The sequence below is a fragment of the Symphodus melops genome, assembly GCF_947650265.1.
Source record: "Symphodus melops genome assembly, chromosome: 1".
Lineage (NCBI taxonomy): Eukaryota > Metazoa > Chordata > Actinopteri > Labriformes > Labridae > Symphodus > Symphodus melops.
The window spans coordinates 49,846,211-49,867,229 of NC_136691.1; the positions used below are offsets into that span (position 1 = coordinate 49,846,211).

The 21,019-nt window shown below is 39.3% G+C and overlaps 3 protein-coding genes and 1 long non-coding RNA gene across 5 annotated transcripts; all 4 read left to right on the forward strand.

Moving 5' to 3' along the window:
* Window positions 1-239: 239 nt before the first annotated feature.
* LOC306837469 (cocaine esterase-like) lies at window positions 240-5,476 on the forward strand. 2 transcript variants are annotated; one of them, XM_079365166.1, is made up of 12 exons: window positions 240-803; window positions 1,795-2,004; window positions 2,090-2,231; window positions 2,420-2,553; window positions 3,126-3,279; window positions 3,410-3,514; window positions 3,637-3,735; window positions 3,838-3,981; window positions 4,193-4,409; window positions 4,501-4,650; window positions 4,742-4,814; window positions 4,896-5,476. In XM_079365166.1, exons 1-12 carry the CDS (start codon window positions 628-630, stop codon window positions 5,080-5,082), a joined length of 1,791 nt encoding a protein of 596 aa, XP_079221292.1. In that variant the 5' UTR covers window positions 240-627; the 3' UTR covers window positions 5,083-5,476. The 2 variants fall into 2 exon arrangements, with proteins under 2 accessions (XP_079221292.1, XP_079221293.1); XM_079365167.1 differs by having other exon boundaries at window positions 680-803; window positions 1,812-2,004; window positions 4,896-5,475.
* An 847-nt stretch (window positions 5,477-6,323) lies between these two features.
* Window positions 6,324-13,059, forward strand: ubox5 (U-box domain containing 5). The gene is made up of 8 exons (XM_079365155.1): window positions 6,324-6,525; window positions 7,545-7,608; window positions 8,324-8,425; window positions 9,023-9,762; window positions 10,162-10,781; window positions 10,902-11,081; window positions 12,030-12,314; window positions 12,696-13,059. The coding sequence occupies exons 2-7, from the start codon at window positions 7,555-7,557 to the stop codon at window positions 12,248-12,250; spliced, it is 1,917 nt and encodes a 638-aa protein (XP_079221281.1). The 5' UTR covers window positions 6,324-6,525; window positions 7,545-7,554; the 3' UTR covers window positions 12,251-12,314; window positions 12,696-13,059.
* Window positions 13,060-13,834: 775 nt separating this feature from the next.
* Window positions 13,835-15,677, forward strand: avp (arginine vasopressin). The gene is made up of 3 exons (XM_079365235.1): window positions 13,835-14,496; window positions 15,142-15,346; window positions 15,458-15,677. Exons 1-3 carry the CDS (start codon window positions 14,275-14,277, stop codon window positions 15,592-15,594), a joined length of 564 nt encoding a protein of 187 aa, XP_079221361.1. The 5' UTR covers window positions 13,835-14,274; the 3' UTR covers window positions 15,595-15,677.
* Window positions 15,678-19,082: 3,405 nt separating this feature from the next.
* Window positions 19,083-20,800, forward strand: LOC306831704. Its single transcript, XR_013780108.1, has 3 exons — window positions 19,083-19,431; window positions 19,893-20,007; window positions 20,211-20,800. It is a non-coding gene; the product is annotated as an uncharacterized lncRNA (long non-coding RNA).
* The last annotated feature ends 219 nt before the right edge of the window (window positions 20,801-21,019 follow it).

Below are 21,019 nucleotides of genomic sequence, written 5' to 3' on the forward strand. Positions count from 1 at the left end.
TGCAGGTGACTCCACTGACACCAAGACACCGCAGTGACCGTTTTCAGTAGGCACAAAACCATGAAACCTGGACAATGCAGCAGTGGTCTACTGTCCTGTTCACCTCGCCAAGACGTCATAGAAAACATCATCCTCCCCCAATCCCGCCAGCATACCCCCAACTTTCTGCTCATGGATGATGATGCTTCACCACATAGTGCCAGAATTTGTCCCAGCTAAACTTTAGGGGAGGGCAATGTCCCCTGACCTGAATCCCATAGAGCATGCCTGGGACCAGCTGGAGCAGTTTAAGAAAATAAAGAAAACCTTGACAAAGAATCATATAGGGCTACAAATACAACCGACCTACCAAATCACAGCCATCAACATGAATACAGGCCTGCAGCACGGCTGTACGACACTACAGTTAAAACAATAGACAAGCCAGTTGGGGGATTTTAAATTGAAACTTTTCTTGTTAGGCCCTTGTCTCATAATGCTTCTACTTAATGCATCTTAAAATAGCATGAGGGGTGGCTTGATTGTTGTTCCTGAAGACAAGGCTGACTTGAGCACAGTTGGAGGTAGCCAAAGGGGTGGAGAGATACAGAATTGGTCACAGGTAGGTTGCGTCACATCTTGTGTTCAATGTCCAATCCAGCAATAGGCATACTGGAGTGTGTGACTTCTCATTTTCCTTTTTGCAGAGTTCACCTGTGTTGCAACCCGTTAAGAGACGACCACCATGAAGTTTCCTGTAAAACCAATGGTCTTCTTCTTTCTGGGATCTGTTTTCTTTCTCTCTCTTTCTGCAGACCCAACAAGTAAGTAACAATACTTCAACTTCTCCCTGTGAATTCCTCCTCTCATTGAACAGTTTAATATGAATTCTTTGGAAGCAGAAAATGTCTACCTTCAAATGCAAATTACTTACTATTGTAATTACATCATAGGTTACAGGTTTAAGTGCACCTAAGATAGCCTTTTATCTACAGTGGGTAATAGGGAACCTGATAGTGTCCAAAGGTGAAAAAAGACCCAAACAGGGTGTAACTTATTTTTCCAGACTGTCTTTTTTTTTTTAAATGGCTGAAAGCTAATTGCCAGATAATAAAAATCCTGGAATGACAATCATGTTATCTGTTAAGAGGTGACGTACCTTGCTTTTAAATGCCACTCTGCCAAATGCTATTCAATTGCTCTTCTTGATGACACAAAACACACCTTAATACACATTCACACATTTTTGTCAGCTAATAGATGGTTCATGGAGAGCTGCTGATTAAAAATTTAAATCATCATTGAGATAACTTGAGTCAGTTTGTCTGAGCTGAGTCGTTGTTTACCTCTATTAGTAGCCAGCAAGATTAACAGAGAGGGATTACAAATATCCATTATATGAGGCCTCTTTGAGTGTCAGGAGATATAAGATTATTCAAAGGCTTCTGCAGTTAAAAGTCAAGAGCTCGAGGGTTTTGTAACAGAACACAGACTAAAAAAGGTTAGAGTTTACGACAACACAGACAGTACAATTGTTACAACAATGTTCGTACAGACAGAAGTTGTTGCTTGAGTTTAAAAAGGTATGTGCAGGGATTTTAGCAAAACAAATATTATAAATGTTATTATTGTAGCGATATAGCGAGTTATTGAACTATCTATACATTTTGAGCTGAAAATTAAGTTACAAAAAACCAACCAGCTGCATTGCATATACTGTATGTGAGACTATACTGTAGTTCTCACTTAGTTATAATAAAAAAAACAACTGTTTCATAGTAAAAGTTTTGAATTTAATCAATGATTCTGACTCAGTTTTTACATCCTGAAAGCACCCGAGGTCCACACAGCACTCGGAAGTCTGAGGGGTGAATTTGTGAGCGTAAAGGGAAAGGAGAATGGGGTCCATGCCTACCTGGGTGTCCCATTTGCTAAGCCACCTGTAGGCCCTGCCCTGAGACTCTCTGCACCTCTGCCTGTGGAGGGATGGGAAGGAGTGAGAGACGCCTCCAAGCAACCACCAATGTAATTCATTTATGTGTTTTCAGTTATTACAATGCCACACTTTGATGCTTTGTGTTTGATTATTGAAAATATGTTTCTTTGAAAGGTGTATTCAAAATAAACAGCTCGTTATCGATCTGCTTGAAAAATTTGGCGGCATGGTGGCAGAGCTCCCAGACGTTTCAGAAGACTGCCTTTACCTGAACATTTATACTCCTGCTAACAGAGCCAATGATGACAAGCTCCCAGTAAGAACCCTTCACAGCTCAGCTTCTTGGATTCAGATTTGGATGGAGTTCCTTGTGAAGTTTTATTGAATGTGATTGTAGATTCCTTTATGCAGTTTTGGATAATGACGTCCATATTTGGAACCCGACAGTCAAAAGATCGATACAGGCCTGTATTAATTTAAATGTCCTTTAACTAATCCTACCAGGTCATGGTCTGGATCCATGGTGGAGGCTTTACGATAGGCTCAGCATCACTGTATGATGGCTCTGCTCTGGCTGCTTACCAGAATGTTGTTGTGGTTCTCATCCAGTACCGCATGGGAGTTCTGGGCTTTCTCAGGTAAAAACAAGTCACTTAACCATTAAAATAAACATACTGTCAAATTCTTAAGAAGTAATATTGTTAATCCTGGTCTTATGCAGGTGGATACAAATCGTTTGAATTGTAATTTACAGTACTGTAATATTATGAATACTAGGTTAAATGAATTTCCCTCGGGATCAATAAAGTATCTATCTATCTATCTATCTATCTATCTATCTATCTATCTATCTATCTATCTATCTATCTATCTATCTATCTATCTATCTATCTAAATAACATATCCCTTAACTACTCTATTTACTTCCATGAACGTTAGTAGGGTCGGTATGTACCTACTTTTAATCAACTCCTGATGACTTCCAGAGTCTGACGTACAGTTGAATCATGTCCAGGGTGTGTAGAGGGTCTGCAGGACTTTTTAGAAATCGATTATTTATGGTTGTGTATTCTATTAAATATGTCCTATGGATATTCTAGCCCTGTACTGGCCACAGCATCATTGTCATTAGGTGGGAAACACTGGTGGGTGTAAACTAGAACATGACTGGTGTAAACACAGCCTAACAGACTATAACTGCTCTATCCAGCACGGGAGATGAACACATGCCAGGGAACTTTGGCCTACTGGACCAGATCGAAGCCCTGAGATGGGTCCAGCAGCATATACACAGCTTCGGTGGCAACCCAAATTTAGTTACCATATTCGGGGAGTCTGCTGGTGGAGTGAGCGTATCCCTCCTGGTGAGGATTAAGCTGCGGTTGAATGAGTGGTTGAAACACACTTTTTTGCAAGTATTTTATCGTTAAGTCACTGCTGATTACGACTAAACAGAAGAATCCATCAAACATTTTATTCGGCTTGAATCAACAGCTTTTGTCACCATTGAATGATGGACTTACTCACCATGCCATTGCTGAGAGTGGCACTGCTGCTATTGATGAAATTTTTGTAGATGATCCTCTACCAACGACACAGGTAGCATTTTTTTTCTTGTGTAAAAGCTTTCCTCATTGCACAGTATAAAGATCATCACAATTAAAACTTTTTTATTTTATTTTCTTGATTTGTTGAGATAACATTCTTATTTACCTCCTTAGATAGTAGCAAATGTATCTGGCTGTAGCTCCGACAGCACAGAGAACATCGCTGATTGCATAAAAAACCTCGATCTTAATACTATCTTGACTATTGTGCAGGTGAGATATTTAACGCAATGCTCATATTTTGGCTTGATAAAATATTTGTGTGGTTATATGTTGTTGTTTTTAAATGCTCTATTAACACTTTACTCTCTTCAGGATACAATGCTGAGATATCCTATAAATGTTGATGGACACTTCCTGACAAAACCTGTGGACGAGCTTTTTCATAAGAAAGAACTTCTAACTATACCCTTCATGACTGGCGTTACCAATGATGAAGGAGGCTATTTATTTGTTGACGCAAGTATCAATGTGAAATTGTTATTGTTAAATTAGGAATGACCCAAATGCTAGATTTCCATACAAACCTGTGGGAAACAATAGATAGATAGATACTTTATTGATCCCGAGGGAAATTCAGGTGATCCCGAGGGAAATTCAGGAAAATTCAATATTTAGCTTTGCCTCTGTGCATGTTTGAAATGTTAATTCCTGCTGTGTTTGACCTTAGTTCTTAGCTCCAAAAAACTGGACAGAGGGACTGGATCTGGAGTATGTCAAGAACATGCTCATGATGTTTAACACTGACCCAACCGTGACAGATCTGCTAATAGATGAATATATGGGAACTGGTGAAGATCCAGTGAGAAATAGAAATGGGTGTACAGAGCTTCTTGGAGATATGTTTTTCACAATTCCAGCCATCAAGTGTGCTAATGCCCACAGAGGTATTTAACAGAATGTGAAATTGTTGGAAACAACTCAGATATTTACTGACACACCATTTAGAAAAAGAAATGAGATGTTTTCTGCTTCTAGATGCTGGTGCACCTGTGTACCTGTATGAGTACCAGCATCCTCCTCAATTTTTACAAGCAATAAGGCCAAGCTTTGTTAAGGCTGACCATGGAGATGAAATCTATTCAGTATTTGGTTTCTGCTTCACAACCAAACACGTCACATCAAAACGTATGTCTGATATATTATTGTTATCATCTTTGCCACCAGAAATCTGTTTTTGATTTGTTTGAAGTGCTCAACCAGATAATCATTGTTTTAGATGTATGCCCTGAAGAGGAGGAAGAGTTGAGCAAAGTCATGATGAGCTACTGGGGCAACTTTGCACGCACAGGGTAGGAATGAGCATTTATTAGAGATAATAATGCACATTTAGATGAGACAAACTCATTTTTAACTTGTGTCTTTGTGTGCAGGTCTCCGAATGGGGAAGGTCTCTCTCACTGGTCAAAATATGGAGCAGAAGAACACTACTTGAAAATTGATTTGAAGGAGCAAATAACTGGTCAACACCTGAAGAGGGACCGGTTCATCTTCATGAGTCAGACCCTGCCAGAAAAAATCCAACAACTCAAAGAGAAGGCGGATCACAACGAGCTGTAGTCTGTTCATTGATTCTATTTGAGACATATGATACACCATGATTAGTGTTTGAACATAACTGAGGTAGTATTTTAGGCATTAGACACGAGGCATAAAGCTTCAGGAAATATTTTCTCGACTACAACTTACTCATGTTTAAGATTAATATAAAGTATATATTAAACGCTTTTAAAATGATCTTTAAGACAAACTTTTCAGCAAAGTTGTTTAAATTACTCACTGAATCATCTAAACTTTTATTCTACCTCTACTACACAGTCAAACACTGGAAACACACATATATCGGTGTGAATAAGTTCAAATGTGTGTGTCATAGGTTTACAGTAAAATGTGTAATCACGGTTTTTTATAGATCCAGCACCAGTGGTGAATGTTGATCATTAAAATTAATACCTAATATTGATTTTTAATAAGTGTGTTTTGTTTGCTATCTTTGCCTCCCCCCTGCAGCTGATTACATTTGGTGCAATATAATATCTGTTCTGGCATACTTTTTTTCTGTTAATAATTGTTTAAAAGAGTGACGAGTGTGATGATGACATTTTTGCTGTTTGTGCAGGAGCACTGGAAGTAAGCAGCACCCCCCCAAATCAAGCACATATAATTACCATAAGGTAATTAAAAAATGTAGACTTACAAACTAATAGTCGGTCAGAGCTTATCATGTCGTTGCGCATAAGTTTTGAACATAATTAAACAGACAGAGCAGCAACTAGATGATATTCTAGATTTTGGCATTTTAGTTGACAAGAGTGGCAGTGCCATTACGCACAGATGTGGAGAGACGTGAAACTTTACGGACAGAGGTGGAGAGATATGAAACAGAAACTTCAATCATCATTTCAGTCATGTAAGTCAGTTTAGCAAAGAAGAGTGGGATCTACACTGCAGACTGTAGTCTCTGTCAAACAATGGTAGTGCGCACTGATGTCCGTGTGTCCGCTCGTCTTACTGCTGTGCCGGTACAGCTCTTACTTACGCGTTTACTGGCGTTTCAGCGCATCGCCACGGCAGCACGTTTCTTCAGTCCTCTTCGGATTTGGGGACCCGACGTGTTTATTTCGCTCTAATAGTTTGTCGCAATCAGGTTCGAGCATTGGACCGCACAGTTTTCGTACATAAATGTCAAGCTTTGTAGTTTGTTTTTTTTCACATGTGATTAACTCGTTCAGTTTGAGTCTGAGAGGTTTCAAACGATCAGAAACATCGCCCCATAAGAGCATCCTTACCGTCTTTCCTCAACACCTGTTGCATTCCTTCGAGTTTCACATTTACGATGTGAAGCGTGTCCCATCTCGGCTTCCGTAGTTGTTGCTATTTGAGCTAGCACATGGCTAATCGCAATTAGCTGGTCACTGGAACAGTAAGGGACGAACAATACAGACTCGAAATAACCAACTTCCTCAACGATTATGCAAAGTGAGCTTTGCCCGCTACATCGAGGTATTGTTGGCATTATCCATCCTGAGCAGTATTTAAATATTAGCCAACGCTATGTGTAGCACAAGGCTAAACCTGTGTGAATTTAGACCATACAAACGTTAACACATCTAACAAGGAACCAAAACCTGTGAATTTAAACCATATAAACATTAATACATCTAACAAGGAACCAAAACCTGTGAATTTAAACCATACAAACATTAACACATCTAACAAGGAACTAGGTGGACCTGTAAGGATCGTATCATATTTACAGAGTAATTTGTTATGGGTAATTCTGTTGTGAAGCACATACCTTTCTTATTGAAGACCAGAAATGTATGTTTTTTTGATTTAACTCATAATAAAATGAAATATTTTAGCTTCCAGAAGCTGGAAAAGAAAATGTGCAGACATAAAGTAGATAGAAATGTGAAAGCGAGATGATGAGATATACGGTTCAAAGTCCTTCAATGTTAAACTACACTGAGCAAAAAATATATATTTTATAATATAACTAATAATAGTATAATAATAAGAACCAATAATAATAGTTTCAAAATAATAATTACTAATAAAGTGATTACTTGTAAGGTGTTGAAAGCGGTGACATTGATTTTCATTCATTTTTAAAATTAGTATAATGACTTTGTTAACCTAAATGGTTATTAATGTTAACAGAATCAGAAGTGTTCTGTGTTTTTAATGCAGTTATGCCTCTTTTTTGAATTAACATTTGTTTGCTCATCTGTTTTAAAACCCAACAGGTAAGACGTCCAGTAAAAGTAGACGTCTCTATGTGCCCAGAAGTGAATTTTTCTCTTCATAGCTGAAGGTTGTTTGGTTATTAGGTGAAAGGTGTGAACACACCACACATCAGTAAATGCCTTCGAAACATGCAGGACAATGTGGGGTATTGTTGTAATATGAGTCAGTGTTGTAGGCACTGAGTGCCTCATTTTGCCTTGACCTTAATGTTGACCATCAAGCAAAGCAAAAGGTACAGCTTTGAGTCAGTTTGTTGTTGTTTTTTTTCACAGATTGGAGAAAATGGTTTTGAATCTCTGTCTGCCGCACTTTCATACGACAGTACATTGCAACAAGGTGTGTGGAGCGATCACGTAACTGTACTTTTTGACTGACCATGTTCAGTCCTGTCAATTGTTATTCTCTGACGCTGCAAACCCCATGTGATGTGTAAAAATTACTTGGAACATAAAGAAACCCTTATTTCTAAACCAGTGAAGTGTCTTATGAAAGACAATTTACCTTTGTTTTTTACTTTGATACTACTTGGTTCAATGAGTTTTGAGATGAACAGGGGAAATGACCTTACATGGACAGACAGAAAATAGCCCAAGGTTGAGAGGAGACAATGCTGTGAAAATAGAGACGCAAAGGTACAAAGTGGTGTGTGGGGGAACTGAATCACAACTGACCTCGTGTTCTTTTTATTAGGATGTTGTAATGTTATCTTGGATAGATTTTCTTCACACCGAGTGTATGAAAGATGTTCTCTTAGACTTCCTCCGTTTTACTTGCCACAAGTCCTCTGCCATCACTCGTATTGCAGTCCTTGTTTTATGGAAGGATTTCACATTTTGCTTTGCATAATTTGAATGTATTGCTTTGTGCCACATATCCAATCATACTTGAGCCTTAAAATGTAAAGGTTTTCTAGAATTGGTAATATTTTTTCTTAAATACAACATGCCTAAAATGAACACATGCATACAACTGTAGCCTCTCTCTTTATTCTCTTTTATTTTTTAAAGTTGTAGTAGATAATTTAAATATCTGCCTACTCTTTCGATTGCAGCTTTGTGCAGATGGCTATGACGTCTCCAACCTTTTGTCAGCTGACCCCGCTCTCCGAAGGCGGGGCTTCAAGCTTGAGTACTTTCTACGTCCACCGGTACAGGTAAGATGATGCTCCTCTCAGTCAACCAGTCCCAAATTTTGAACTGAGACTTGAACCCACGGCCCTGCAGTTTTCAACCCAACTTCCACAGACTAAATGGCAAAAGACATCGCGGTTGAGGTGTGCTCCTGCTCCTGGAACTTTGCATTGTATCACTTTCAAGAGTCAATAATCAATATATGGGTCATATCCAAGATTGTCAGATTTTTTTTTAAAAATACAACTATGTACTTTGATACACGTGTTTAAAACAAAAAAAATATCCATTATTTGAATGCTCGATAGTACCAAGAATCAAGCAAGTTCCAAAGCTTATAATGATGACGAAAAAAAACGACGCAGTGTGATGTCACACTTCAGTACTCAACAAGGGGGGCTGAGGACCAAGCGCTTCATGCAGCTACTGCTAAGAAGGGCGTAGGAGAAGGCACATTTAAAACCCCCCCAGAAAAGGGAGAATATAGGATCGTTAAAATAAATGGCAGTGCAGTTCTACTATTTTTAACATGAGAAGTTTGAATCTGTTTTAACACCAATAATTCATTCACCCGCATAATTAAAAGATTTTTACCATTTCCCCTCTATTTTGCCCTCCAGGTGACATTGACGTTTGGCTTCCAGGTGGAGCTGTGCAGGGTGGATGTGGAGATGTGGCCCTGGGGTATGGACCGGGGACAGGCCTGCAAGAGACTGGAGATCAGCACCAGCTCTGACCCACTACCCTCTGAAAATAATCAACACAAACAGGTTCAACAAAAGGAGCAAACACAGTTAAAGGACCAGAGAGTACAGAGAAGAAAAAAGCAGCATGACTGTAAATCTCAGCAGAGTAATGGGAACCAGTGGAGTTTTCAGGCTCGACAGTGGGGGGAACACACTCCAGATGAACCTCAACAAAAAGGCCATGCTCTTAAGTGCCATTCAAATACTGGATCCGGTGAACCAGAGTTTAAAGTGGTCGGTCGTTGTGAGCTCAGGGAGGAGACGCACGTCTGTTTTACACGTTTAAATTACGGTGGCCGACAGCCCCCATTCCTCTCCCCACCTCCTCCACAACCTGCAAACTGTCGCCAGGAGGAGCTTTGGAGCCGGGGTCTGCCCTCATTGGGTGCTGTGACACAACTTCGTGTCACTTTGCCTTACGGCGGTGCAGCCTCCGCTTTGGGGCTGAAGGCTTTGGTTGTTTGGGGACAACCTGCCCGCTGCTGTCCGCCTGAAGAAGTGGAGAGGATTAAGAGAGTCCATGAAGCCAATCAAAGACGACTGCCACCCCCTGTGTTATTTACCGCTACTAACAGCAAAAAAATAACGCCATCACAAGCTGCCAAACTTAATGGGTATGTGTTACTGAAAATCACATTTATAAGATCCACTTGTCCCAGTTGTCCAAAAGCAATCTGATCCGATTAAAGGTATCAGATTGGATCACATTTTGAAAATGGATTGAAAGGATAAAAAGATGTGAATAATTCAGGTAATCCAGTCCTAGTTTTCCTCCAGATAAATTCTTCATTTAATAGTCCAGCAGAAAACAGTAGATCATATTTAATTTCTTTGAAATGGGGCAAATCCTCATTACCTGATTCTGGAAAGCAAAAAAAAAAAGATTTCCATATAAGGATAACTTTTATCCAGATACAACTATTTGATCAACAGCCCCTTGTAGATATAAAGCTTTCAATTATTGATTTCTTACAATATTGCAAATTCTCTGTTGACTTTCTGTCCGACTCCAGCCATCTTTCCATCCCAGAGGAGTTCCTCGACCCGATCACTCAGGAGGTGATGATGCTGCCCATGCTGCTGCCCAGCGGTGTGTCAGTGGATAACAGCACACTGGACGAGCACCAGAAGAGAGAAGCCACTTGGGGTAGACCCCCAAATGACCCTTTCACTGGCGTCCCATTTACCTCCTCCTCCCAGCCCCTTCCTAACCCCCAACTGAAAAGCCGCATCGACCTCTTTCTTTTGCAGAAAGGGATGTTGGGAAGGGATGGCATGTTAGGGGGACAAGGGGAGAGAAATAATCCCCAGGTCTCCAGACTTTTAGCACCCGAGGTGAATGTACAGTCCCAGACGTCTCCATGTCATAATAGAAACGTGACAAACAGTTCTGCTGTTGACTATAATGCTGGTAACAGGAACTCCAATAAAATCCCAATAATGGAAGAGACTGGACACTCTTCAGACACTCACATATTTAGTTCCCAGCCTCTGACTACAGATAGTGATTCAGAGTTTAAGGGGAGAAGGAAACGAGATCTAAGTGAGATAACCAAAGAATCCAAAGAGGAGACGACCACTGACGAGCAACTACCACAGAAAACAAAAAGAGCCAAAAATGACACTGTTTCAGGTGAGTTAAATATGTTTTGTCAAAATCAGACCCTCAAACTTAAAGGTCCCCTCCTCCTCGCCCCCCCTGCCACTGACATATTTGTTGTCTATATTTGCTCCCTCACCATACTTCCGAAAGTCTCAAGCTTTGACTCTCATGAGCAGCGTTTGTCAGCCAGCCTGGATGAGGCCCTCTTCTCTGCCCTGCAGGGCCGGCCCTCCTTCACCACAAACTTGTCCCAGCAGAAAAATGCTACTTCTGAACCACTGAGCACCACGCTGCACAGACAGACTGCAGGCTCTCTAAGCATGCCAAGAGGTAAGATTTCAATATGCCCTGTTATATTGAAGTAAACTCAACCGTTAAATGAATTAAATGTTGAAAGACGTCACATTCTGTTCATGTAAAAACTGTTGTTTAAAGTTAGAGATGTACAGTATCTTAATCTCTTTGAGTTGTGGCTGTGACATCAGTGGATTGAGACGGTTATCAGAAAAATCCAGGACTGTTCACACTTGAAAGTTTAGCAGATGGCATTGAGCAAGGTGTGTCTGCAGCAAATTATGAACGATGTAGAACTCTTCCTACATCATTCAGGGAGGTGCTATATCAACCCTATTAGTTCTGGTGATGCAAATACACATAAACCTTAAAGATTATGACCTCCTATGCATCCAAATGCAATCCAACACAACAGTTCTAATAAATTCTATTTTTATTAAGCTTTAACTTTTTGTATTTTTCCACTCTGGTCCACCACCAGGACTCATAATATATTATGAATATAAATATATTTGCATAGGTGGTCATAATGTTATGGCTGTTTTAAGTATTTTGAATATTTGTCACATTACTGCCATTTAATACCGGGGTAACAAACTGATCAGCTTATACTTTCTTCTTCCTCATATTGATCAAGATAAGTTTCAGTTCAGGTCAAGCCTTTATTTTGTCAACAACACAGCCCATTGCAATCTTTATTTAAGGGGTGTTTCTCACGCATTTGGTATTCAGAGGAACAGCTGTCATAGCTGACTTTGTTGCCTGCTTGATGCTGCTTTTCTGGTAAATAAAATTAATCCTAAAAAGTTCATCAGGCTTTGAACTGGAGAGAAATTCTATTCATTTTTTGAGAATATATGAGGGAGTTAAAAAGACAGGCTGTAAACCAGAGAATAAATTCACAACGTTCAACATGTGAAATGACTTTATAATGTGTAGGATAATTGAACAGTAAATCACTTATCCCTCATATTTGCTTGCCAGGTGACAAGACATGCGCCTCGTGTTCCGGTTCCATCTCAGTGTATTCTAAACCTGCATCATGCATCTATCGTTTAACCTGTGGTCACCTGCTCTGTGGTTCCTGCCTACGGAGAAAATCACAACCACGCAACTCTGCCACTGGATCGACATCCAATGATGTCTCATGTCCTACCTGCTTGAGCTCCACGCCACGCAGTGACATAGCGAGAGTGCATCACTGACTGATGCTCAAATAGGCACATTTCCACGTCAGAGCCTGTGGTGAATCAATTCTGTGAAAAAAAGGTGAGGACACGATTGCACTGGAGGTTTTTTGTCTCCTGACTGTGTTTTAACTAAATTTAAAGATTGTAAATTTTATTTAAAGATGTGTACTTCATGAGACACCGCGTCCATCCCTATTTTAATAATAGAGAATACATTCACAAACATGTCAGGAATGTCTGAAATAATGCTAAAAAGTTAAACTGAATTTATGAAAGGATTTTTTCATTATAATTGGAGCCTTGATACCACAAATAGGATTTTTTAAAAAGCCCCCGTTTTGACTGCTCACGTGCAGAGACAGAACATCACTGAAGGCAAAGACATTTCTAAAAATAAAAAGCTGAAGATTATAAAATAAAATACTTGTTCTTTTCCTTCCACCCCCTCTCCCTGTCTTAGCCTTTCACCGAGCAGTGATGTGTAGGGGCAGCCTTGGTTCTGCAGCCTTTGTACAGATTGCGGATGGGTTGGGTGCACAGAGAAAAAGGTTGGGGGACGAGAGTACGGACAGCAACAGACTTGAAACATTTCAACGGAAATTGAGTCGACTCAAGGCTGTTTGGTCTTTGTGCAGAAGCAGACGGGGACATGCTCAACCTTCTGCTCCGTCCTTCTTGCCCAGATTCACCTGAATGCATTCAACACATTTTTGTGTAACTTCAGGCAGCATATAACCTATAAAGGAAATCAAGACATTGATGATGTACCACTTTTGTAATGTGTTTTGTTATGAGTGTTATTAAATTTCACATGCTGGGATGAATCTTTGCAGTGACATGTTTATCAGTTAGGAATTGAAAAAGTTAATTTGATGTAACTGCCTTCAACTGCCATCACATTTTTCTATTTTACTGTTTTGTAAGGTCAGTATTTTCCTGCAAAGGCTGAAAGTCCTCCATCATGCCCTTCCCCCTCGTATTCATTCCCTACTTCACCTTGACTATCTTTCATGGGTCTGGTTTTGTGCCCACACAAGAGTAAAACACCATTTATTGACCTCATATTCAGAAAGGATAACTTACTTGTTGGTTTCCCTGACAACAAGCATAACTCAGGTCATGATCCTGTATCCGCTCAGCGAGAGGAAAGACTGGGATAAGTTCTGCATGTGATAAGGAGACATCAGCTTCTTTGTTTCTGCTACAAATGGTATAGGGGATTTAGCTCTTAAATTAGAGAGCTGTTTCTATTGAATCACAAATTAATATTTCATTTCATGATAGGGTTCAATTTCATAACGAATGGAGTAATGAAAAAAGTGGTAAAAACAGAACTGCTTAACCTTTAACAAAGGAACAATCTTAAGTGTTGTGATAAAAGAAAACTCCTCCGCACTTTAACCTGCTGCCTCTGATGCTCAGTTTTGTGTATCGTTAACTTTCTAATCTGCATCCCAACTGCTAATTGTTGACACACTACCCCAGGCATGTAGCCAGACACCAAACGGAATACAGAACTCTAGATTTTTATGTTTATTTGAAATGCAAATTCAGTTATGCTAATTAATATTGTTTAATATAGGAGGATAATTTCTACGACCTTGAGCCTGTCATGATGCTAGTTGCCTTCTTGTAACCCAAGTGAGATTGTCGTTCAGTGATTATCTTGACAGCTGATTTGTGCATGATGATCAGCAAATGTACTTCATCAAGTCGCTTATTGCTGTTAATCAAATTAGCTGTCCACATTGCTAATTAGCTGTTCATGTCAAGCCGTTTTAACGTGGCCCAATAGCTGAAATGATTTCGAAAAGTTATGCCAAATAAGTGTGGCGCAGTGCTGAATACATAAACTGCATCTTCTGCTGCCGTTGCTGTTTTCTTTGGTACATTTGTTAGATGGCACACATCTGATGCAGAGCCATATCTGCCGTGACCCCTCGCGCACACGCAGCACGAACGCTGGTGGCCTTCAGGCGCGCGTGCGTGTAGGCCCGTGCGTGAATGGCAGTGGAGTACGACAGTGACGTCAGACTCGAATGTCGGATCATGTGCACCTGCTTATAAGTGAGAGACCGACCGGGACATCAGTCAGACATCCTCCATCATCCCACCAAACACCACCATCAGCAGAAGCAGCGATGCCTAACTCCGTGATACCCCTGTGCGTCCTGGGACTCCTCGCGCTCTCCTCCGCGTGCTACATCCAGAACTGTCCTCGAGGAGGGAAAAGAGCTCTGCCGGAGACTGGGATCAGACAGGTGAGGAGAATTATCCTTTTTCTCTTTAACATTTGATTTTGCTTTTATTATATGGATTCGAAATTTCACCATGGAGTATTTAAGACATTTGGAAATGAATATACCAGAATTCTGTCAACTTGAATGTTTTTTCGACGTTTCTGTTCACCCAAAACTAAATGAGAGATTGAAAAGTCGAATATATATAAATATTAAACTGTATTTTCTAAAGATGGCTATAACTCATGACAAGTATATTCTTAAAAGCTTGTCTATAGGGGTTAAACGAGAACATTTTAAAGAGAGGCCAAAAGAAAATTGTGTATTGTGATGCAAGTGGTTTGAAAAGAGAAGTTTTGTTATTCTTGTGATTTCATAGGCAGGCTATGATTTAAAAGCCTTTACAAACATTAACTAAAGCTGGATACATTTGCAAAATAACTCATGCAGTGTGTTATTCAGGAAAATGTTCCACTTATGCCGCAATTACGAGCTGAGTATGTTTGAGTACGATTCTATAAAAAAGAACTTTTGACTGAAAATGTATAAAATATATCGTCCTGCAATGATAAAAAAAAAATCTTCACGAAATGTGTAAATTCCAGAACAAATCCAATGGATGTATGAAACTGATGACTGATGCATATTTTAACTTTTCTTGTCTAGTGCATGTCTTGTGGCCCCAGAGACAGGGGCCGCTGTTTCGGCCCCAATATCTGTTGTGGGGAAGGTCTTGGCTGCTTGCTGGGCTCCCCAGAAACCGCTCATTGTGTGGAGGAGAACTACCTGCTCACCCCCTGCCAGGTGGGAGGGAGACCTTGTGGTTCTGATGGTGGACGCTGCGCTGCCTCAGGACTCTGCTGCAACTCAGGTACAGCCTGGCTTAATTGTTTTAATCATTATGCTCAGACAAGTCTCTGAGCGTGATGTTTGGTGAAATGGCACAGTCTCAAACACTTAATTATCCTCCCCTCTTCTTCAGAGAGCTGTGTGGTGGACTCTGACTGCCTGGGGGAGATTGAGGCTTCAGATCCTGCCGACAGTCCTGTGGGGAGCTCGGCTGCAGAGCTGCTTCTGCGACTGCTGCATGTGGCCAACAGAGGACAGACTGAGTACTAGACTGACAAAATGAAGATCATTCATGTTCCACTTTAAGCCTAGAGATTTAAACCTTGAACCAATAAAAACCCAAGTCAATGTTATTTCACTCTTATTTCCACCTGCTGTGATTTTTCTTTAAGGACATATATACCCATTAAATCATGGGTATATCGAAAAGACTAGAATGTTTATTTCCAATTTTGAAATGTATATATTTATGCACATAGTGTAAACAAAATTGTATTCTATAACATGCCTGAGAGATAACTTCATTTACTTGTGTAAAAGCAGGGAACACTGTAAATAAGAAGTAGAGCGGAGCGTTGCTGCAGACATCCATGTAAAACAGCTCAGTTACAATGCTGGAGCAGTTACTTTTTGTGTTGTAGAAACTTTACTCTTGATTGAAAATCTCAGAAAATACAGATTTAATCACTGCCGAAAAAACCTTCTGCTGTCTGTGCTCATTATTCTCGTGCAAGCTGAAATAATTACACCTTTAAGAGATGATTCATTGACATGTTTATCTTTTTTCTGCGTGTGTGTGCATGTCTGTGTGATATAAAGTTTGAGTGACAGTAATGTCTTTTTTGCCAAGATTGGCAAGAGAAATCAGCTATAAAACTGTTAAGGTGTAATCAGTTTCGATTACTGGAACCTGCACTAGAGTATAAATTTTCCAGTCGATTGTTTGGATGCTGTTATTAACAGCCGCTAGATTTATGCAATGAGTACAAGGAAGGTTTAGAAGATCGTGTCTTGAGGTTGATTAAAAGGTCGCTGCTACAAAGTATTTGTAGAAAAGTCCAGCAAAACTATAAGCTGTTGCACAGATAACATGGAGTGGCACAAACACAGTCAAACACTAACAATGTGCGTGACATCAGCTGTGTGCCGTTCAGTTGTTTCGTTCAAGGACACAACTTTTTTTCTGTTTTGTGTCAACATGTCCAGTTTGTGCAAGTGACAGTCACTTTATTCTAGATGTTTCCTTCCTTTGTGTTATATAATAGAAAACTGATGTTTGTGCCAGGGAACAGTCTGTGACTGTGGTTTAACAACATTGTGTGCCAGCTTCAGTTGAAACAGGATGTAGAAAGTCTTAGATTTTGACAGATAACTGTTCGGCTGTCACTTTGTGACACTTTCCAAAAACGTGCTCTCTAAAAATGTTCGTTAATCCGTCTAATGCATTTAATGTTTCATGTTACTTTTCAACCATCAAATTTTAGCAGTTTGTGAGGCCAAAGTGACAACAGTCAGCTATAGTAAAGTTCTGCTCTGTAGTAAATTCATTAACATTTGAAATGTCATCAGACATTGAAACAATACAGAGTCCATAAAGTAAACAGACGGCTGTCAATCATCTTGATGCTTACATACTTTTCTTTATTTATTTGTCGTGCTAGTGTCTCCAGTAGCACACTAGTCCCTGGGGTTGTTACTGTACCTCTTTTCACTGTGCAGTATGACCCTTTTTTATGCTATACATCTTGTTTGCTAATTATTTTGAGCCAACTGAGAAAATAATCTGTCATAGAAATTGTAGACCGCATCACCTTTAATTTAATTTGTTGCAATGAGAATTTGTATAGACAACTTGATCCAGCTCAACATCAGATTGATTATATTTCTGTATGAAAAAATTTATTTCCCAGAGGATGCATCTAGATAAGGCTCTCCCGATGACTCTGTCCCCTGGTATTACCAAGATGCTGACTTTTTTTAGTGACAAATCTCAACATTGTACAGGTTGGATGGTCAAGACATTTCCTACTCTAATTCATTCTCTCTGTGGATTAATTGCTTTGTTGATATTTTTTCTACATATGCCATGATTTAAACTTGAATTGGTCAAATTCTACCTGATAATGCAATGACATTTTGATCAGCCCCAACTTGTGTAAAAACAGCTGCTGTGTCAGATTATTTCTTTACTTCTGAACATAAAATCTATATTTAGATTGTAAACAAATCAAGCAGATTGTGAGTATTTCTTTTGAAGCGGCAGTCAAACCATAACTTTAGAGGACTGTGTCAATGTCCAACGGCTCAGACAGAGAGGAAACAAAGTAGTTGGTGTGATTTGACGGCTTAACATGGGATCTGGATTATTTACTTTTGCATTCTGAAATTGAACAACAAACCAAATACCATTCAGACACTGTTTTTATTGATTGGGTTAAACTGTTACCATATTTCCAATGATCCCACTTATAGACAAACATCACAGAAGTAATTAAATAATTTCTCTACTAGGGAAGAATTAGGGTTTTTTTAACAAAACAAAACAAAAAAAAGTTTGTTTGTACACTCTGAAAAAATTGCACAACGTGACCTGCGGTTCGTTAACCACACCTGAGAACATAGTTGTGTAGTGTTTACTCGACTACTGAATCGTTTATTACAGGTGATGTCTTGTTGCAAGGGGCGTATCCTGAGGTTTTCTGGGGCACTTACATTTAAAGGGAAGATCTGAATTAGCTTAACTTTTTATTAACCCCAAAAGAATACTGGTGTGTTTAAAGTCACAATTTTAAGTTCTTAAAAATGTAAATGGGAAACTTCTGGAACTTCTGTCTAATACAAGCAGAAATAGAAAAATACAAGCAGCCTTGGTAAAAAAAAAACGAGAACTAAGAGTTGGGTTTAACCAAGCAACAACGTCTGGTCTTAAAAACGAACCCAATGCAGAATCCTGCAGTTGGTCAAGTTGTCCTTACAGCAGAAATAAACATGTTTACAGCCTAGTACTACTAAATAGGTCTGACTAGTTATTGTGATCACTGGCACGCGCTTTAGGGGGGTGATTTTTTTTTAAATGGCTAAGTTAGGATTTTGAATACGATACATGTTCCATAGTTAGGCAAATAGCTAATGTGATTGACAGGTGGGTGCAATGTAACGGTTCGTCAAGAGACTTAAAGCCGGCCTTAGCACCAGCTCGTGTTGAAAGCTAGTTTGAGACAGGATTTCCAACATGGCAACGGCTGCCAATAAGCCTCTGGGACACCCTGCCGTAACAGATGGCTGACGTCATTCAGGCTTCGTACATTAATATTTGACTATTTTGCCCTGTCAGAGGTGGGACTTAAGTCTCACCTCTGACAGAAAATAGTCAATCATTTTAGGTTTGCCACATGGGATGGGGGATCACATTTCTATGGTGGCCCATGCTACCCCTCTGGACACGCCCCTGCTTGTCATGTAGACAATTAAGTCTTTATCAGTACGTGCTAACGTGATATTTTGATAGGCTGTTGTTGTCTATTTCTTTCTAATGCTCTGTTTATGTTTTCATCTGTGCGCTTTGGATCAACTGTGTGTTGTGTTTAAAGTGCTAGACTAAAGTTGAGTTGAGAGTTGAGTTTAAGAACCTGCACCATGCTTGTCTTCACAATTTTCTGAAGTGACCTATATCCTATATCTCTCGTGCCTCTGGGTGTTGCACTTGTTGATGTTGGATTCTGTATCCATCAATCAAAATATGATGCCGTTGATAAAAGTGGTTATTAAGCTTGTCCGTGCACGTCTAAGAAGAGCATACCTGTACCATACACTCATCAAACAGGACAAGGTTGAACAAAGAGTTGGGTTGAAAATGAAAGTAACATTTGTTTTCATTAGGACTTTTAACTCAGCTGGGATAATTATTTAGTCAAGAAACCGTTTGAGTACAGGTTCACACGCTTGCCTCGGAGCATGAGTGGGTGGGTGCAGAGGTGTATGTGTGTTCAGTGCCTGTACTTAAACAGAAACAGGCATCTTGTCAGCTCACTCGCTCTGCAATCATGGATCTGAAAATTATCTTTGTTACTGTCTGTGTGTTTGCATTTGTCATCACATCGATTGATGGTAAGGAGCCCATTATTTCAAAAATGTCTCTTATAAAAACCAAGAAATTGAACATTCTGTTAATTGGGGGCGGGCCTTTAACATAAAAAAAAAACTAGTAAGCATGTATTGTTTAAGGACATTAGAGGACATGACTGATTGCACAGTTTTAGACAGAGTGTGAGTATTTTACACTGATAAATATTTACTTAATTCTGCAGCTTGTTGTCTTTGGTTTAACTCAGACTTGTTTTAATTTTATAGGTTAAAATATTCTGAACACAACTACTCACATTACATTCAATATTATTTCGTACACATTTAAATATCTTAGATAGGATTCTAAAGGAAATCCATCCCCCCAAAACGGATTTCAATTCATTGCATAAAGACACAATGTATCTGTCTGTTTCATTCTTGTGTTATCATATCTTTCTTCATTTCCAACCATCTTACCATAAACAAAAACATTTCTGTTGCAGCCGGCATCCCAAAATGCTGCATCAAAACACAAATGGTGTCTGCAAATATGCTGAAGAAAGTTACACGGTGGAAGGTGCAGCTAAGTAACGGTGCCTGTGACATCGACGCACTGCTGTAAGTTTTAATGAACATTTACCTGTGTTTCATTTCCCTCCTTCATTGGGAAACCAATGAAATCAAGCTGCTAATCAAAGCAACAAGGGTAGCACATGAACATTTGCCCCACATCATTCATCTTAAATAGTTACAAGTGAAGTGTATTTATTATTCTGTTGTGTTAAACTTTTATATAATTTCCTCCACTTTTTTGTCCACAGACTGTATGTAAAGAACGTGAGGAAGCCCGTCTGTGCTGACTTCAAGCTGAGATCCCTGCTGAAACGTCAAAAGAGGAGGAAGAGGCAAAACAAAGAATAATCCACTTTTTGACATTTACATTGAAAAGGAAAAAAACTTCTTTATGTTGTTTTCTTTATTATTTTCTGTACTTGTCCTTGCCCTTATAGGGAATAGGGTTTAAACCTGTGAAAAGTATTTAGTGTGCTTAAGATGTGTTTGGCTTTTTTATATGCATCTACTCTTTACCTCTTTAAGGTCAAACTTTAAAGTCAAAAAACAAGACTAGACAACCCGATAGAGTATAAAGTGATGTAATGACACTGCTAAAGTGCCTCTTTCTTGTTGATGCATCTTTATAATCATGTCTTTGTAGTACAATGATACAATAACACTGCATTTAACATTTCATTTTACAAGAATTTATTGTTGTTACATGTTTTTATAATTGGTACAATATACAGATTTTGATTTTAACAGAGTAGTCGAGATTTTCTTTGAATTTTCCCGACTACTTCTTACAACCCCCTACTTTTATACACTTGTGAAAAATAAACTCTGTCAAAAATGTGATTTCTGCTTTTTCTTATTTTTTTTGCTTGTTTTTAGTTTTAGATCTAAGGCTTCAGAGGATAGTAATCACTGTCAAGCAAGAGCCATATATAAAGACAGAAAAATCCTGGTGTTCTTTTCTTGATATTCAGTCATTTTGAAAAGTTGGGACACAGATGTCCGAGCGGTTAGGTTGCACCCCATCTATAGAGGCTATAGTACTCTAAGCAGGCAGCCT

Bases quoted from the DNA above. Each gene is read 5' to 3' on its own strand.
- LOC306837469 (XM_079365166.1), top strand. From the start codon at position 628: ATGTCCAATCCAGCAATAGGCATACTGGAGTGTGTGACTTCTCATTTT. The intron at 2,005-2,089 runs GTAATTCATTTA...TTTCTTTGAAAG, and splicing joins GCCTCCAAGCAACCACCAAT to GTGTATTCAAAATAAACAGC. The intron at 4,651-4,741 runs GTATGTCTGATA...TCATTGTTTTAG, and splicing joins CAAACACGTCACATCAAAAC to ATGTATGCCCTGAAGAGGAG.
- ubox5 (XM_079365155.1), top strand. From the start codon at position 7,555: ATGGTTTTGAATCTCTGTCTGCCGCACTTTCATACGACAGTACATTGC. The intron at 7,609-8,323 runs GTGTGTGGAGCG...TTTCGATTGCAG, and splicing joins CGACAGTACATTGCAACAAG to CTTTGTGCAGATGGCTATGA. The intron at 9,763-10,161 runs GTATGTGTTACT...GTCCGACTCCAG, and splicing joins CAAGCTGCCAAACTTAATGG to CCATCTTTCCATCCCAGAGG.
- avp (XM_079365235.1), top strand. From the start codon at position 14,275: ATGTCGGATCATGTGCACCTGCTTATAAGTGAGAGACCGACCGGGACA. The intron at 14,497-15,141 runs GTGAGGAGAATT...TTTCTTGTCTAG, and splicing joins CGGAGACTGGGATCAGACAG to TGCATGTCTTGTGGCCCCAG. The intron at 15,347-15,457 runs GTACAGCCTGGC...CCTCTTCTTCAG, and splicing joins AGGACTCTGCTGCAACTCAG to AGAGCTGTGTGGTGGACTCT.